The sequence below is a fragment of the Drosophila melanogaster genome, chromosome 2L, assembly GCF_000001215.4.
Source record: "Drosophila melanogaster chromosome 2L".
In the NCBI taxonomy this organism is placed as follows: Eukaryota; Metazoa; Arthropoda; class Insecta; order Diptera; family Drosophilidae; genus Drosophila; species Drosophila melanogaster.
Window position 1 is genome coordinate 8,885,706 of NT_033779.5, and position 18,424 is coordinate 8,904,129.

Sequence of the window (18,424 nt, forward strand, 5' to 3'; positions counted from 1 at the left end):
TTATGCCGACTGCATTAGAGTTCTGCGCTGGGAGCTTCATTCCAACACCCATTGCCAATTGCAATTAAGTCAAGTGACGAGCGAAATCCGGCTAGAAATCAAACATCCTTCACGGTTTTTAGAGGGAAACACAGTATTAGGATTTTGTAGACTCAAAGAACTAGTTTTTTTCAAAACTCTTTCCTTGTATGTTTTTTTCAATAAAAACATTTACTTATTCCGTCAGTGCTTATTTATTTATTTTATTTATTAATCAAGAAAACATTTTACAATGCCTCCCTGCTTTTTCAACAAGCTGCAAATTAACTTAATTTTATTCAATTTGTGCTGCGCTTGGCGCAACAAGTCTCTTAGCGGAAAGGAAAAGTCTTCAAATTAAGTGGATGCACTGCGAAATGTGCAACAAAGTCAAGGAAAAACTCAGTTCTGCTGTGTGGAAATCGTGACTGTGGGGCGAAAGGCAGTTCAAAAGCTGGCGGGAAAAACAAAATTGACAACTCGCCGCAAAATTCAATTACTTATTCATGTATGCAGAAGAAGGAAGCGCCAAATACGCAGCCAGAACAACAATAATGGCAGCAACAACCACAAGTGGAGCGACGCCCCCTGACCCAGCCCACGCCCACCACCCACACACAGCCCACTCGACTCCCCACAAAAACGCCCCTGCTCGTTTTGACTGGGCGGACTTGAAAGTCGTACAGTGGAAATATGAAATATTCTTTACACTTCATAAATAAACCGTTCTTATACAAAATTCATACATTTATAAAGCATTTATGCATTACTTTGGATTTGATTTAAAGGTATGCAATTCAGGAATTTCATGCAGCCTTTAAAAGAGAGGCAACATTTTTCATTTCTGTGTTCAGCTTAAGTATATATTATTAAGTTTATGTTATATATAATATATTTATTACTGCATCGATTTGCTCAACTTTAATCTGTACCTTTAATCCGTTACCACTGTGCAGAGCATTTTTGGTCGGTAAACTCCCCCTGGAACGCCCACTCTTGGCACTAGACAGCATTTGATTGTTTGCTGGAGGTCTGAGTATGTGCCGTTCTTGTAGGTATGGGTTCTGCTGTCAGTTATGCAAAATAGCTGACATGCCAAGGAAGCAGGGTCGCTCGACTCCTGCGCCCCAAGCCAGTTGGCTTATCTCGGCTGGCTTATTGATAAAGGCGGCGGAAGGGCTTAGACAGTTAAAAAGACGGCCGACGGAAGAAGCAGCCCACAACAAAAGTATGCCGGGGAAAAAAACGAAAGTCTTCTGATTTCTTTGGATACTCGACATTTCTATTAGAAATGCCGCCAATGGAACCCAAATAGATATAGATCCGATCGGAGAAGGAGTTTTGCGCGTGTTTATGTATCAATCAGAGGAGCGGATCCATTGGCATGATGCGGCACAATCCGAAGTAGCTGGAAATGGATCTGGGATCTGTGTGGAGATGGGGATGAAGAGATGCACTGACTCAGCTGCGAGTTCTCTGCGATCATGAGAAAGACGAGATTAGCGCAACGAATTATGAAATTGAAATTACTCTAAAAAGTGTTTGGCGATCGAATGCGATACGAGTTCGAATCCGAAGACCAAGACTCAGCATATTTTAGTAATACAAGCTAGTCATCGTGGATCAAATACGCTGTGCCGACGCCAGATATTTGGGTTTACATGTATATACATATATATACCTTTATCTTGGGGGCCCATCCTCTCCAGATGCGCTAATCTCGTAGGGAGAAGAGTCCCCCGCCATCTTGGCCAATCCAATCCAATCCAATCGTATCCAATCCAAGCCAGTCCACTTCGATCTAATTAATCAACATTCAGCGGCAAACAGTGTCAAATAGTTCGGGGGTCGCCTTTTGTAATTGCTACCATTTGAAATGGAAATCGATGTGGATGTGGAATATCGCAAGTGCCTCGCCCAGTCGACTGTCGATTGTGGCCTGTGTGTCAACTGCGACACGGACGGTGACTGTCACCTCGCGTTGAGGTGACTGCAATCGATCATGGGTCCATGTTCATGGGGCCCTGGCCTCCACTCCAAACGGCTGTCTTTGTGGCCACGGTCTCTGATTAGCCGCCGCATTTACCCGGCATTCCACGCTTGACATTTTTCCGGGGACCAAACAGCTCCATTGTCGGCCAATTAAACGGTTACCAAACTGATTGTAGCCAAGCGATACGGATACAGATTCAGATCAAGCCAAAAACTGAAACCGAATGCAGTGTAAATTTGCTGGAATTACATGAGACATTTAATGATTCATATATGTATCAGTACGTTAATTTGGGATTATTATAGTAATATTATAAACGGACGCATGTAATTTTATTTTGGGTATTATAGGTTAACTAAACATTAACCGTAACTGCATGTAACATTATTTTAATATCATAAATAAAATGTAATATGAATAAAATATTTCTTATAAAGGGAACTATTTCATTGTAACTCATTTAGTATTCTGTCCACTTTTCCAATTAACCACTAAATGAATCTTTTATCGCCGGATCCCCACCAAAAGAAATCGTAAGTTTAGCCCGGACAAACATTTTCGCTGGCACCTTCCTTGACCATTTTGGTTGGCGTCACCTGTCCATCGCACGTTCAAAGCTGTCGCTGGTGCGTTAAAAATGATTAATTAAGGCATTTGAAAATCATTTGTCATTCTTAATTTATTAATTAATTAGAATTGCCCAACACGTACATTGACACCTGAGGCGGACTCGAAACTCCAAGTCCGAGTCCCTCATCGGGGATGTCCGACTGGTAATGCGATATAGAACCGGTTCGGCACTGCCTACAGATACAGATATTGTCTCGAACTAAGCAATATAGTGCATCAAAAAGCTGAACTGTATCAGTACAATTTAAAATCTAATAAAATTATAAATATATTGAAAATAATGATAATTATAAAAACGTAGCACCTTTAATATTGCATATATTATTTCATTAATTTCCCTCATGACAATTTGAAAACAACGAACATTGGCGGCAACCTTCGGTATCTTCAAGTAAAGAGAGTTGCCATTTTGATTATTACACATTTCTAGAGCTGCCATCACAATTTCTACACATTAAGAGAGTTGCCATCCCGGTTTCTACAAATGTGTAAGACTACATATCCTTAGAAATCAGGATGACAAGGCCTGATTCCCCTCAAAATCCTTATAAAGGATAATGACATGTGCAAATATACTGACTAAATAAAGGCGATTGGCATAGAAGTATTTTTATTTGAAATGCTACAGTAGATATACAAAATTGGTTTGAACATCCACTAATTTCTACGAAGGTTCGCCACTTGGCTTGAAAGCTTGAATGGTTCGGGTCTTTGCTAAATATTTAAATTAAAAAAGAACGCCGATTTTATTATACCCTTACTGTGCGGCAGATCGTTGCTCAGGAAGAATGCATTTCTAACCCCAAATTTAAACTGGCTTAAGAAGTATTCTAACTGTCGTAAGCCTGTGTGACTATATAATACCTCATGGTTGATGCAGTTATATCTGGATCTCGTATTATACCTAAAATGTGTACTTTTCTTCATTACTTTAAAAATCACAAACACTTTGTCCGGCACTTCGTCAAGGGACATTCAATCACGTTCTAGCCTTTAGCGCTGATGAGCAAATAAAACTATAATCTCCTCATTCATTATGCGCAGTCACAGAAATGCCATTGTAATGTGCTTTGATTCGCTTCGATTTACGATCTCAACGCACAATGGATCACCGATAGCCATAAGGAAGTCCAGATCTGACAGCAGCTGCCCCCTACGAATTATGTTTTTATAGCTAAATGATAAATGTAGACGCCCATCTAGAAGAAACCAACGTTTAAGTGTCAGTTTGAAGGCCCTTTGGTGGCACCATCATCATCTGTTCGTGATTCCACCGATCGAGAACCCTCGTAGACAACTTTTAATGTCGCTCCCTTCTGCGGTTCTTGGATCCGTATTTCCTGAGTTGAACAGCATTATTAAGACATTAACGATAAGATTTTCAAGTTCCAGCTTAGCTTGCACAGCATGTACTCGAACAATTATTATTTAATAGTATTTCTTTGAGCAATTCAAATGTTTACGACTTTACGAGTTGATTCAATCGGCTTAAAGAACTGTCAAATCATTCAAATAAATGGCCCCCTGCTTCCCACACCCCCAACTCAGCGGTCGAAGGTGTTTATATAGTCGTGAGGAACTAAACAAAGAAATCCCATATAAACAAATATTGAAAATCAATAAAAATATTTGGTATTGATTTTTATGCGAGCGGCGCTAAGAATATCTAAGATTTGCAGACGAACAAAGAATGCCAAACAATGGTTAATTAATTAAATTATTAAGTATTAGAAAGTGATCAAAATAGTTTTAGTGACTTGAAAATCTGACAATTTTAGTTAAAGTAACAGATTATGATTCTAAAAAATAAGAACAATGGAACAATACATTTATTAGAATTACCTCAGTTTTATAAGCGGGGAATTACCTTCACTTAGGTATAAACACTATTAATACAATTTGCAAGAAACACAAAATTAATATAATTTCTGCTGTTGCCAAATTTGGAAAAAACAAGAAAATTCGATATTTTATGGAAAGTTGACAAATAGATGCCAATAAAATAAATCAACAGAATATGGGCAGCTTTGGGAATCTCTCAAATCGGTTAGCAACAGAAATATTCAAAGTTGTACAAACTTATATGTTGCACTGAATATAGGAGAAGGTATTAGTCATGAATATAAGTGCCTGCTCAAACTTTCTCCCATATGAAAAACCAAGAGCATCGTTATAACCTTGAAGTCGGTCATATCCAGTGCATCGGAAGGTAACAGCTGCATTGATCGTGGAAGCTGGGGCGTATGATTGATGTGATGATGACACCACTGCCAAGTTGGAGGTAAATCACAGTTAGAGGCAAAGGCGAAACCGTTACGAATCTCTAATGGCAATCGATCATCTCTTGCCATCGATATCCATATGAATATAGATAACTTTCTGCGTCAAAGAGTTGGCGTTGGCAGACGAATCGGTGCCAAGTCTTGTGATTTCGATTGCCCAGAAATGATGGACAATAAAATTCTGATCTTTATGGATACTTGGCATCAAAAGCCGAGCATTTCCATTAGGTTTATGTCAGGTTTAAAGATTTTGTCCCGCTTTTAGGGTACCTGCTTTGAAGTAAAGCCCGCGATTAGTGGGCGTTACACGGCTCTTTGTATTTTGTTTTTATTAAACTTCCTTATTAAAGCTAATTTGGCGCATTTCGGGGAATTTATATATCCACTTTCAAAAAAAGATTTATATAAATTAAATGAAAATAATGTGATTTAAGGAGTCATAAATCAACAAAACTTTATTATTTCAGAATTGACACTTGGCACTATATTTGGTGCACATATCTGGTCAACTGGATAAATAGATTTTTTGTTTGATTATGGCATAGCATTGATCAAACATTACAAAACAGTAAGTTGCGAAAACGCAATTAACTTGAGTTAATATTAATACAGAAGTAAAACAATGGGCTTACCGACAATATATTTAAACATTCGTATTGTTGAATGGCACATGGAAAAACACATGCGGCATATGAATATCGTTCAATGAACTAAATTTACCTGTTTAATGGATATTATTTTGCTTTATTTTCCCCGTATTGAATATTTGACACGTGTTTTTGTACTTTTTGAACGTTTGTGAATATTTTTCCTATATAAACGTCAATAATATTTTTGAGAAACAGTTCAAAGCGATAATTCGAGAAGATAGCATCAACATGAAATTCCTTCTGATCCTGGCCAGTGTGGTCCTCTATGTGGCCCTCAGCTCTGCTCAGTCTTGCCCAGGACGTCCATGTAAGTTGATTTTTAAGAATATTAAGAAGTGTAGTTTATTAACACTTAAAACGCTTTTTTCAAATAGCCCATCAGAACTGCTTACACGGGAAGGACGAAGGAGTTGAACGCGCAAGGCATTGTAATAGGGATCCCAATCCACAGATGTGGTACTACAACCAACGTGAAAATAGGTGCATCAAGATGAGGTACCTCGGCTGTAAGGGCAACCGCAATCGTTATTGCACATTGAACGAGTGTCAAAGGAAATGCGTTCGACGATCATGAGGAGTGAATCCATTTCAATTCCCCAAATGACGTGATGAATATAAAAAATAAAATATAATAACTTGCGCGAATCGAATGAAATTCTTGATTGTTTTAAATGATAGATTGAGAAAGTCTAGTTTAGGTTTAGCTTTTTTATTTAGTGTTCAAGGTATTATTGGAAATTTCTTTAATTTGCGCATGTTCAGCCTCCAAACCTCAAAAAATTTCTGTGCAAACCAAATGAATTGAAATACCAGACACTTGTGTAATCTCTTGCAGCCCATCGTGCTGCACCTAAATTAATCAGCACACCAACAGTCGAAATAAAAGCAATTACAAGGAAAAACTCACGCAATGCATTTTGACATTTAGCCGAATGTCTTGAAGAGATCCACCGTTGCAAACGCAATCAATCATTAGCATCTTTTCAGAAATTAATTCTCTCGTTTTTTTTGTTGTCATGAAACATCGCCCACGCCACTCGTGTATCGTGTATCGAATGCTGCCATTATGTCTGGGGCATATAGAAAATTGAATCGTTGTGCAGTGTGTGGCACGCATACAATTAACACAATTGAATGAATAATTAAAATGGAGAAAGACTTAAGCGACGAACTTTATGCCAACGCTGGATAGTATCGCGTGGAGTTCGAGGGAGCAGCCAGTAAGTAAGTCAGTCATTCAGTTAGTCAGTCACTCAGTCAGTCAGTCAGTCAGTCAATAAGGCAGTGAGCTTCCCACCAGCCAAAATGTTAAATTACAAAAGAGCAGACATTGCATGTGCTTTGCAGATTTGGTGAAGCTGCTGAAATGATGCCATCAGCGCCAACGAGCGACAACAATAGACAGTTCGGTACAGTGAAACCTTACAGCTTAAAGATTTATACGATTTAAAATACATTTTTTTTATGACTTCACGTTACTGCTCTCTCCAGCTGAAAATTTAAAAAAAAAAAGACGAGACTCAATTTCTGAAACCAATTGAAACAGATTTCCCTTATTTTGAAATATATGTTAAGATACTTTAAATAGTCTCGCTCTCTTTTAATATTTTGCCTAGCACCATAAACCAATTCCTTCTTATCGGGTTTCACTGTACCTATCTGGGGTGTGGGCTGCTTGAGCGAGCAATAAAGGTGCCAGATACATAGCCGCTCCAGAGACAATTGTCTACTGAAGGATTACCCAACACCTGACCCGTCAACTCCCCCCTTTTTGGCTCGCACTTAATGGAGCGCATAATTAACTAATGTAGGTGAATCAGCCTCCAAGACCCGTGGCACACATGAAGTGCGCAATTGTAAAAGCTCTTGGATTTGGACCCCAAAACCCGCATTGGGCAACCCCAAAATCAAAGGTGTTTATGTAAAGAGGAAGAAACGCCTACTTGGACCTCATTCATTTACGGCAATTAACAGAGTGTTTAATTATGAACAACTGCCGTTCGGTAGGTAACATTTAATATGGCTTTAAACTCGCTGTTTCCACATCTTAATTGGATTATATAATACTACATAAAGTTGGCTGAAAACTGAAAAAAAAATGTGGGTCAGAATAAAATATTACAGGTAATTGTGAAATCTCTTGCTTTAAATTACTACACGTATAATTAGTTTAAATGATATCAATCAATATCAGATTCCTTCCCAGCATAGAGATCGATTTCAGCATGTACTTTATCGTTCATTGATTAGATCATGGCACAACAACGCTCACCTCACCCAGCTTTCTCAGTTGGTCGGAAAAACAAGAAATTCGCATTTAACCATCTAGCAACTAAAGTATTTTTTGCAGACCATTTACGGAGACCTAATGAATAACAGCCTAGCTTACTGAGTAACTCACTGACTGGCTGGCACAGACTTTATGGCATGCTGCACTCACTAAAGATGAAGAAACATTGCGAAAGACACAAGCTGGTCCACAAATGAAAATGAATAATAACGAAAACCCGGGAAGGAACTAATAAAACTGCAATATAAACTAACAGTTTGATTTCAAGCACAAATTCAAGATTCAATACAATGTGGCTTGAAAACAAAACCTAAAGCTTAGCGGAGGGTCTAGTTTGGGTTAAGCCATTTTGACCATAATTCGAATTATATTCACATTGACAACTTTTCATTCAGCCCCCAGTGATTTTCATGTAACTGGCATAAAATTATAAAATTCCATTGATTAATTGCTGACATGACAAATACGCTGCGTCTAAATGTGACACAAGTTGCGCGCCTCAAACTATAAGGAGGAGAATAAAATTAAAAAATTAGAAATACAAAAGTCTACTACAAAATAATGCCCACAATGGCAAAAACCACATCAGCAGCAGGCACAACAAACAATTTGTAATTAACACGCGTGGGTCTCAGACTGAGACGATCCAACGAGCGAGAACAAATGATATAGAAATACTTGAACAAGCTAAAAATTCGAATTGATATTCACTTTTGCCACATGGTCCAGTTGCCATATAAGGCAGATCGATCCACTGACAGCCTATGCCAAACGTACAGTTCCCAACGAAACTATAGTGATTGTAATAATATTAAGAACAATTTGTTTGACAGCTGCCTGCATTAAAAACTAAATCAAGATAAGTTTCAATTGAAGCATTTTCTAACTCTTCATGCGGCCAACTCAAAGGGCACATTCCTATAGCAATGGAACGCACTGTACGTTTCCATATATATGTGCGCTTCTCCGTAAAAACTTGAACTTGTCCAAAATCGTTTGACTGACTGATTTATATGAATTTTATTTATAGAATTTGGCAAGAACTAAGCAGAACAAAAACATTTACATGCCATGTAAATTGGCTGTCCGTGTCGGGCATTTATTTAATTATTTATTTATAATTAAATTGTTTATTTAGTGGCAGATGTGGTCTTTGCCATTTCGGTTCGCCAGGAAGCCAATTAGTTTAGCTTTATATGGCCTAAACTATTTGACGTTTCTTGTTGGCAGCATCTCTAAGCCGTTTTCCATATAGTCTGAAGATTTTTATCGCTTGATCTTTGGCTCAAGCCGTAGGAAATATCAAATATCCACAATTTAAGTTAATTAAGCAATCATCGAAAAGTCAAATGATCTTGAACTATACAAAAAGGACAGGAAGGAAGTGCTTGGAATGTTAATAATGGCCAATAGATTTTTGTCATGAATATTGTTTTGTTTTGAACTTATATTGTAACTATAACAATCTTAAATGAAATGAAATTGTATAAGGGGAATGTTTAGTGTAAGCCGCTCTAATGTTATACTTAAAATTTGTTTACCTTTTCCTTTCGCCTTAAATTCATAAAATCTCTTCGCTGGCTCTTTTTCAATTTCCAAAGCGTTTTTTTCAGCCGACTTCTGTCTTGTCAGTCAGCCCGAGACAACGCAATATTTTTTTGCCGGCTTAACTCTGGCATTCGCTGTTGTTTCTGATGGCAGCCCGCTTTTGGGACCCCGTTTAATCTTTTGGCTGCAACATGTAATAGCTCTTTAAAAGGTTCAGAGCCCAAGCACACTCTCGACTCTTGAATTGGGTCAGCAAAGTGTTATGTATGCGACTAAGTATTTACTTATAGAGCATGTGAGCTGCTGAGTCTAGTTTGGCCAAGCAACTTAGTTGCCAGCCAACCCAACTTGAATGGAGGATTTTGGGGCATGCCACACACATCAGGTACGGAGATGAACAATGATTAGCCGGGGTCAAAGTTTACGGGGGCTAATCGTGAGTCGAACCAAGTGAACTAACCGAAACAGAAACTTTTGGCAAATAGGCTTGGGCAAAAACATAGCACAATATGACTCAATTTGTGGTGCGAAAAAAAAGAGTTGGCTGTTTAGAGTGTTAGCATGGATAATATGGATCACGCCATCAGCTAAAAAATTTTATGCCTTTTTTATACCATTAAAACAATGATCCTGCATTGTAACCACACTCATAGTATCAACTTCTCTATCAGCCGACACTCCCAAAATGCGGCCAAGTCTAGCGCGTGGCAAAGACGATCTCCAATTAAATATTCAAAACATATTCCCACCATAAATGTCTCATAAATACACGATTCCTTTTTTTATGATTTTGTTTTTTGACAAAAAGGGCACGTAGAGCTTCGGCAAATGCAAATTGAGACGTAAATCAAACATAAATACGCACCAGACAAGAAACACCTGTACGACTAAGGTGTGCTAAATGTTAAACATGACCAATAGTTCATACATAATTTAAAAGTATAGATGGTTTCAATTGCCATCACTTATGCATGTAGTTCACTTATCAAGTGAACAAGATGCATAATTCCCTGGAAAATATAAGAGAAGTATAATTTAACCAAAAATTGCATTTAATTAATTGCCATGCGCTTCCTAAAAGCTTTCAAATCAGCTGGCTCACCTGTTTGAGTGGCAGCACCGGAAGCCTCTGGCAATCGGCAACAGGTAAACCTTTGCCCATTAGCAGGGCGTGTCTCCAAGCCCAACTGAAAAAAACCAAATATTCAACAAAAACATCGTCTTCATGCTTTGCGGCTAATTAAACATCTTCTGTGTTTTCATACCCTTTTTTAGGGTACTTTGACTTCATATTTTGCACAACAAATCATTAGGGTTTCTGCAGAAACAATTTATTATAATCAAAAAATATTTGTATACTCATTTTCCCAATTACATTACTTAAATAATACTTTTTGTGTGGCAGGTAGCATAAATATTTACAAATTACTTTTAATACGACTACAAATCTACGAAGTATAAAATGTATTAAATGTTTTAGAAATACACAAAAGAATTAATTTTTTATCTGTAAATTGATCTTTGTCGCACGCTGTAATTATCAAATTAAAAAGCATTACTAATCAAATAGTAGTGAGAAGTAAATACTGCTATATTGGCCGGAGATTAGAGTGTATTTAAGCATTTAATTTCTCACAGGTTTTGCCCCATGTTTTGGTCTTTTTCGGTTTTGTGTTTAGCAATTAGTCAGGCATGCACTGTCTACTCAAAATCAGGAAGATTGTCAAAACACGTACAACAATTTGTTTGAGGAAGCACCCAGGTGAACACACAAAAATTACTAGCTTACCTTTTTTCGAATTTTTTTGTATTTTGTTATATTATGTATATTTTTGTCTATTTTATGAAAAATATGTATGCGTGTGGCACGTGGTGGATCCAAAGATGAAGTGATATTATCGGTTACGCCCATTTGTTGGCTATTAGTAGATACATTAATGTGTAAAGGTTTGGCTTTTTTGTCGGCATGTCATTGGCATTTGAACTTGTGTTCACGAATAAATGGTTTATTAGTAGGAAATTAAAAATAATTACTCAAGCAATTTTATTCCCTTTGTGACCAGGTGAATAAATATGCTTAAGCCCAAATTTCGCGGCATGTAACACTTCCCATTTTCAGCAGCTAAGATTTACTATTGTATAATCCCTATGTAAAGAAATGATTGAGGGCCGAAAATGGAACACTAAAACTGTATCAGGCACAGACAAAAATAACACCTTCAAATGCAATTTGTAGACCCAACGACGACAGCTCACAACTCGTGCCATAACTTTCAAATGCGATTTGTTCAAAAATTTGTTCCAGAAAGAAGTGGAGGAAGAGAACGGCGTGACACCAGTTGGCCAGGCTACCAGCAAGCGGACCAACCAACGAGTGCAACCAATTCGCGGATCTGAATAAGTGCAACTCCAAGTCCAAATCCAATTTCAATTGCATTGCGAATGCGGCAGCCAAAGACACGTTTTTGAACTATACGACCCCGAAAGGGTCAAGTGGCGCGTGTAGCGAAAGCCATGGCTAAAACCCCAAACCGCTGCCAGCAGTAGCCGATCCAACTTGATTTTATGGCTAACGTATACATGGCCACCCACTTAAAGGGTTTTCCAAACGAAGGAGAACCGATCTCCGAGCCGAGCATTCGATCTTCATGCCCCAGTGCGTGGCGAAACCTTACTTGCGTCTGAACTTGACATGCATATGTACGCGTAGATAGATACATATAGTCTCAAACCCCCCGATCTCCGATTCCCAAGCCGATCATGATTAACCGGCTGGTGCGTGTTGCATGAGTGCTGTAGGTAGGGTAGTAATCAGTCTAGACTGCATTGGGCTCATCCCACGTTCAGCATTGAGATATGTTCGCATATCGAAAGTGTGCTGTTCCAATTAATGGCTTCATTTGCTCACCCAATCGGACCCAATGACACCTTGAGGCTGAAAACAATAAATGTTTAATTAGCCCGAGTCACAAGCATCGTAAAAATATTTATAATAAAGTCCAATTTTGGTGCAAGACCCATAAAGTCTGGTTCAATGGCACACTCGTTACGTAACGTAAGCAGCCTTTACGTTACGTTAAAAACGCCGGTTGTCTGACAAGCAAAAGCCGGGTGAAAAGAGTGAGTTGGTAAGAGAGCGGTGAGTAGGGTTGTCACAGCTCGCAAAGAAACTTAAATTATAAAAAATAAAAATTTAAGTAAAAATTTACATTACAAGCACTGGGTGTTTTCAAGGTTACCTTTTGACTTGACAAAACAAGGTGCAGTTGCGATAAGATATGATATCATTTGCTAACGTTTAACTTATAGATATCATTCAATTGTTATTAACTTTCATTGTTCAGCTCCTTTTCGAGATTGAGACAATAAATCACCATTAACCACAATGAGTTAAGCAGAGTGTGTAGGTATGGTTATTGTAAGCCATAATAAATACATTTATCCCCCTGCGAAAAAAGTGGAACTAAGCCAAAGAGCGGCTTTGACCAGGTTCTCTTTTTGTATCTTTGTATCGGGCCTAGCAAATCTCTTTCCAACAGAGAGCCGCTCCCAACGAGGCTGACATCATCGAGAGGCCCAGTCTCCTCCGGACCTGGCCAAGTTGAAAAACTATAGCCAGATTGTCGGTTTGTCGGGTATTTAATGCGCGGTGCGAGCGCGAAACTCTTTTAGTACAGCGTTGGCGTGCAAGACAGACGGTTCGGTTTCTGGGAAGCTTCGAAGCCTCAAAACGAGTTCGTTATAAAGCAAATATTAATGTGTATATAGCTGTGTGTGCCAGCAGACACTTTATGAACACACACACACACACTTTTCTGTGCCGAAAACAAAAGTATACAAATAATCTAGAAACAAAACACGAGTAAACATTAAACAGTGCTTGAATGTTGTGACTTCGAGTGAAGCCAAGCGTTGAGTGTGAAATGCAAAACGGGCAAATTCAAGACCCCCAGAGATCACAAAGTTCGTCTCAAAGACTGAGCAGCCCGAGTCCCGAAAACAATTGCAAAGAAAGTGAAAGATCAGAGACAGAAAAGGAAAAGGAAAAGTCCGAGAAAGGGAAAGGTTGTGGCTACTCGAGTTGTCTTTTCAGATGCTCCGTCAGGTGCATCGAGATTAGAAGCCTCCGGTTACCATTTATTCCCCTGAAAGCAAACAGCTGTTGCACTCAGACAATCGCCCACTGATCATTGAAACTTTTTTGCCAGAAAACAAGCATTTTCAATAATTTTTGTCCAATGCCTGGCTGGCTGACTATGCGTTTTTCGTATTCATCGAGAGCTGACAAAAATTATTAAAAATACAAAAACAAAAAAAATCGCGTATACCACGCGTTTTTTTTTTTTATTAAGTCGATTGATTCATTGAGCCCCTTGTCCGTGTGCCTTTGTGTGTGTGTGGTGTGTGCCCGTGCGTATGTGAGTATTGGTGAATACAATCAACGGAGCACGGAGAAAAAAAGGAAAAAAGCGGCCAAGCGACATTGATGCCAATCGCCAGTGCATTTGTTGTTGCTGTTTGCATCGGACCAGAATATAATGAAATAAAGCCAAATAAAATATAAGCTAAAACGCCTTCAGTGGACTTCACGCTGAAAAAAAAGATATCAAACGGACAGGTACGTGCAATTCGTCTCATTTTGATTTATTTCAATTGAACCCATAGCCATAAATTGTCATGTATACTTTGCTAGACTTGCTAGGCATTAAAACTCACATGCATATTATTTTTGAATTTTCGGTGAGAGGAGCTAGTACCTATGATAAATTGCTGCTAGAAAATCAAACAGCTAATGAGAAAATAACTATAGCTGATGATGCAATATATAACAGTCAGAAAATTGTGTAAAATTTAGATATTCACCATAAACATGACATATCAATAGCTTGATTTAGCTCGATGATAAATTAAAACAAATAAACACATTTACACAGTACTATAATAAATAGTCATATTTTAGCTAAGGTCATTGACTAGAGCATATTGCTTCGAATTGCTGTCCATTTATTTCTTATTCAAACCTAAAAAACATTGCAAATGAAAGAAATACATTCTCTTTTATGCTCGAAAACCATTCCCATAATTATAATAATGATTTCCGAAGTCATTTCGCCCTGCTCCATTTTAAAGCATCCAACAATAGAAGAGAACATTCTTATACTTTCCTTTGTCTGATTTATAAAGTTATTTTTCTCAGTTAATTATTTGGCTTGCCATGATATTTTGTTTACTCCGAAGCTTGCCAATTTATCTTACTACCACCTCCACCCAACTCATCAGCGATCATTGGGAAACCAAATCACCCTATCCATATATCATGAATCATTAATATATTTTTGAACAATTAGGGTTCAATGATTCTAGTGCTGGGCATGAGTTCCCAGATCGCCCATTAGTCATCAGAATGTCCAGACCAGATCGGAGTATCCCACTCAAGCCATATCGGGATAGTTGTCTGGTTTTTTTTTTTATTTTTTACACATTTATTTATACAAGTTATTCAATACTACGGTTTCTTTTCATGTGGACCGAAACTTAGTTATATTTATGACTATATCCAGTGATTTCGGGGACTACAATTGTCGCATTAGGAACTTGTGGCGTGCATTAGTGCAAATTACCATTGGGCTCAAAAGGTGTTGGCCCCAATTGTCACCTCAGAAAGATATTGAAACGGAAAACTGGGTGTGGGACTCGCAGCTTATGGCATATTGCATTACTTCGTCAAAAAACTGCGATAATACTCGATTTCTTTACCTCTACATGGTATTTTATATGTATTTTTATGGGCACGCGCCTGTTGCTCGTTTTATCGGTCGAGCTGAATGTCAAAGTTAGAACTTGAGTTGCTCATGGCAGCCGAAGTTGACATTAAGACCATTTCAACACCACAGCGAGAGACTTTTTAATCAAGCTTAAGCTATCCATGGTTTATAGAAAATAAAAAACGATTACTCCAGCCGATTCACAATTGAATGGATTGCAAATTAGTGTAGCTCCTCACGTTTATTGTCGCATTTGGTATGCCAAAATTGCAACTGACACCTTGATTTACACACCCTTTTTGACCGAAAAAGGTTTAATGGTGTACGCGGTCCAAAATTCATCTTTTGTGGAATTTCGCTTTGTATTCTCAATAATCATTAATGATATTTTTGACTCTTTCGAACGAAATATATTTCTATTGTTATTTTTAAAATAAATCCAAAAAACACATAATTTAAAAAACAAAGCATTTTGTTTTCATAATTATTAGCTGTGCCTTGTATGGCTGAGGCATAAATAAAATTCTTTATAAATCATTTTCTAGCTAATGTTTCCAATGAACTTTGCCAGGTCGTTTGCAATTCGTTTGCATTTCGCATCCTATTATTTATAGTTGCCATTAACTTTTCGGGTTTGAACAGGATGTTCAAATGTGATTCATAGAAAATATGGAATCAAAGCTGGTCTCAAGGTCGATGATGAGCTCAGCAGGCTCTTGGTTAGGAGCATACATTTATTGTGAATGTTTTCTAAGTTTGCCATTTTTCAGTCCTATAGTTTTTCATCATCGCCAGCCATAATTGAACCATAAACACCTTAAAACATGCTACTATACTTAAAATAATGCAGCACCCCACACATCGTGGTGGTGACCCACCCATCACAACTGGCAAACGACCCACACGACATCGATTGTTTCGCTTCATTTTTCATTTTTTTTTCCAAGACAATGCCAAATCATTGAGCAGCCAAAAAACTGCAGCAAACAAACACCTCCGCTAAAAACAGACAGCGACCACGATCCACTGAACAGTGAACAGTTAACGGTGGGGCCCAGCCTATAGACGTGTTTAATCAATTTAAATTACCTTCAATTAGGCTCTTTGTTCGCGGTCCCGTGGACATTGCGAAAAGTCTTCAGTTCGGCATCAGCATCTGCATAAATGAAATGCAAATGAGGAAATGCCACTAATTTGTTTAGATTCCCCGGGTCTAAAATGGATGCATGCATATCTAACTTCAGCATTGGCCAATGGCTGGCAATTAAACGTTTAATGGCTTCATTCGATATGCATAATGGACAGAGTTTCAGAGTTTGGTGGGTGTCGGCTTTGGTTTCTGAGATTTATAAAATGCAAATGTACCACTGAGTCATAAAGTTATTTCATAGAAAATCGAGTGCGGACAGTTCCAGAAGGGACTGTGAATGTTGTATTAGAATTTATTATAGCTCGGAGTTGTTTTTTATGCCTTTTTAAGCTGATCATAAATGGGATTTATATTACTATCTGTCTTGTAATCATGGCAGTAAACATTTAATTAAGTGTATGTATAACTTTTATACACTTTTAATGAATAATTGATAAATGTACATTTAACTATGTTCATATTTTTATATCCAAAGCAGATAAATTTAAAAAAATAAAACTAAGTGGACTTAAAGTTGCCAACAACCCAAAATCCGTAAATCCTCTCAAAATTTATTAGCTTGGACAAAGCCATAAACAAACTGGCAAAGTAGCCATTTCAATACGAAAGACTTAGGACACAAACTTGCACAAAAATACTTTGCATCGAATGCATATAATTAATCTCTTTATCCAAACTTGGCGACTCTGCTCTAAGTGAAAGTTTCCATGGCCAATCGTTTAAATATCAAAGTGTCTGCGCTCGTCAACTGTCACTTCAATCCACCTCCCATCCTGCTGGTACAATTTAAATGAGCCGTCAAATCGGCACCCCAACTGAGACGCGTCTCCCAACTTGTGTCATTGAACTAACAAATCAAAGCCGCTTACCAAAAGTCGCACAAAAACTCTTGCTTTATAGTCGTCAACGCTCTGGATTGATGACAAGCCAAGTAATGGCAAATGACAATTATTTACGCGGCAGAGTGTCATAAAATAGTGGAATGAAAAAGGCTACAACAAACCTCGAGTAAAACCAGAAACCAAATGACAGCGAACAAAAAGCCGAAATGATTTTATTGACGTCATTCCATGGAACCACCAAGCCGACAGGCAAAAAACTTTTAATGTGGAGAAAATCCAGGCTCCAGCCGGGGGGTTGGCCAGGCCAACCAACCCCACCCGCTGAGCCGTAACCGAAGCCAAAGCCAAAAACTGCCTGCGAATTGTAATAATTGCAAACAATTACAGAGACACTAAAGCGAGGTGAAAAAATGGGATCCATTAAATGAGGTCTATTTTAATAAGACTATTTGATACCTCGTCATTAAAAAACTAACAGCTGATAAAAAATAAATACTTTTGTAAAATAGCTAGGACAGGTAATTTGATAAATCATTTTGGTCACAAGCTTTTTAAGAAATTCCAAACTATTTTTGGACTTTTTCGACAATTTTTTTCAACAGAAGCTAAATACCCCACACCCATTGGTCAACATTTCGCGGACATCAAACTCTGGCCATTGTCTTGTCTGAGATTTTGCCATAGCTTGTGGAGCATATTTTTCCTGATCTGGGGTTAACTTATTGGAGCCATCATATGGGTGCAGGGAAGCCATATTAACTTTCATTAGTTGGGGGTTCAGTTCGGATCAGACCTGAGTGGGCTCCTGTCCCATTCCGAGCTTTTTGCTTATTTAGCTTAACTTGCCTGCATAAATTATGTTCACGATATTCTCGTGTTCAGAGGGACGTCACCTTTGGACACTCGTCTTGTGCCTTATTTCTTCGGTTTTTAGTGGATTTTTGGGTATGGGCTTAATGTGGGGCTGCCAATTACGAGCATGAAGGTCTTTGACTGCGCAATCTAAGCAGCACCAAGCACCACAAAACAGCTAGAAAATTTGTAACATTTTTTGTTGTCTTAGTTTTAGTTGATGTTGTTATTTAATTTCGGGCGTTTTGTAGCATTTTCTGACTTGTGTTTCATGGTTTTAATTTGTGCGTCGTTGCTTATCCGATGAAGCCAAGCAATTATATTTTTTTTATTATTGCTTATTTTTTCATCTTGAACGTTTTTTCCTAATATTTTATGAATACTTTTCACGCTCTTGAGTTGAT

The 18,424-nt window shown here is 38.1% G+C and overlaps 2 protein-coding genes and 1 long non-coding RNA gene across 15 annotated transcripts in view; 2 read left to right on the top strand and 1 right to left on the bottom strand.

The window, feature by feature from the left end:
* Window positions 1-428: 428 nt before the first annotated feature.
* Window positions 429-2,323, bottom strand: lncRNA:CR44415 (long non-coding RNA:CR44415). 3 transcript variants are annotated; one of them, NR_133073.1, is made up of 1 exon: window positions 429-2,323. It is a non-coding gene; the product is annotated as a long non-coding RNA:CR44415 (long non-coding RNA). The 3 variants fall into 3 exon arrangements; NR_124151.2 differs by having other exon boundaries at window positions 862-2,323; NR_124152.2 differs by having other exon boundaries at window positions 1,700-2,323.
* A 3,411-nt stretch (window positions 2,324-5,734) lies between these two features.
* On the top strand, window positions 5,735-6,475 carry CG42713 (uncharacterized protein). 2 transcript variants are annotated; one of them, NM_001201807.2, is made up of 2 exons: window positions 5,735-5,880; window positions 5,948-6,475. In NM_001201807.2, exons 1-2 carry the CDS (start codon window positions 5,802-5,804, stop codon window positions 6,145-6,147), a joined length of 279 nt encoding a protein of 92 aa, NP_001188736.1. In that variant the 5' UTR covers window positions 5,735-5,801; the 3' UTR covers window positions 6,148-6,475. The 2 variants fall into 2 exon arrangements, with proteins under 2 accessions (NP_001188736.1, NP_001285764.1); NM_001298835.1 differs by having other exon boundaries at window positions 5,948-6,225.
* Window positions 6,476-13,080: 6,605 nt separating this feature from the next.
* Window positions 13,081-18,424, top strand: part of CG34398 (uncharacterized protein) — a 34,809-nt gene continuing 29,465 nt past the window's right edge. For 6 of the 10 annotated variants that reach the window (NM_001103658.3, NM_001298836.1, NM_001169443.3 and 3 more), the window contains exon 1: window positions 13,081-13,145. The gene's annotated coding sequence lies outside the window, so the exon portion shown is untranslated. Of the gene's footprint in view, window positions 14,030-18,424 lie in introns of all 10 variants that reach the window. The other 4 variants (NM_001201809.2, NM_001103657.3, NM_001201812.2 and 1 more) reach the window with 2 other exon arrangements.

Excerpts from the sequence above, each read along its gene's own strand:
- CG42713 (NM_001201807.2), top strand. The coding sequence starts at position 5,802 with ATGAAATTCCTTCTGATCCTGGCCAGTGTGGTCCTCTATGTGGCCCTC. Across the intron at positions 5,881-5,947 it reads GTCTTGCCCAGGACGTCCAT|CCCATCAGAACTGCTTACAC; the intron begins GTAAGTTGATTT and ends TTTTTCAAATAG.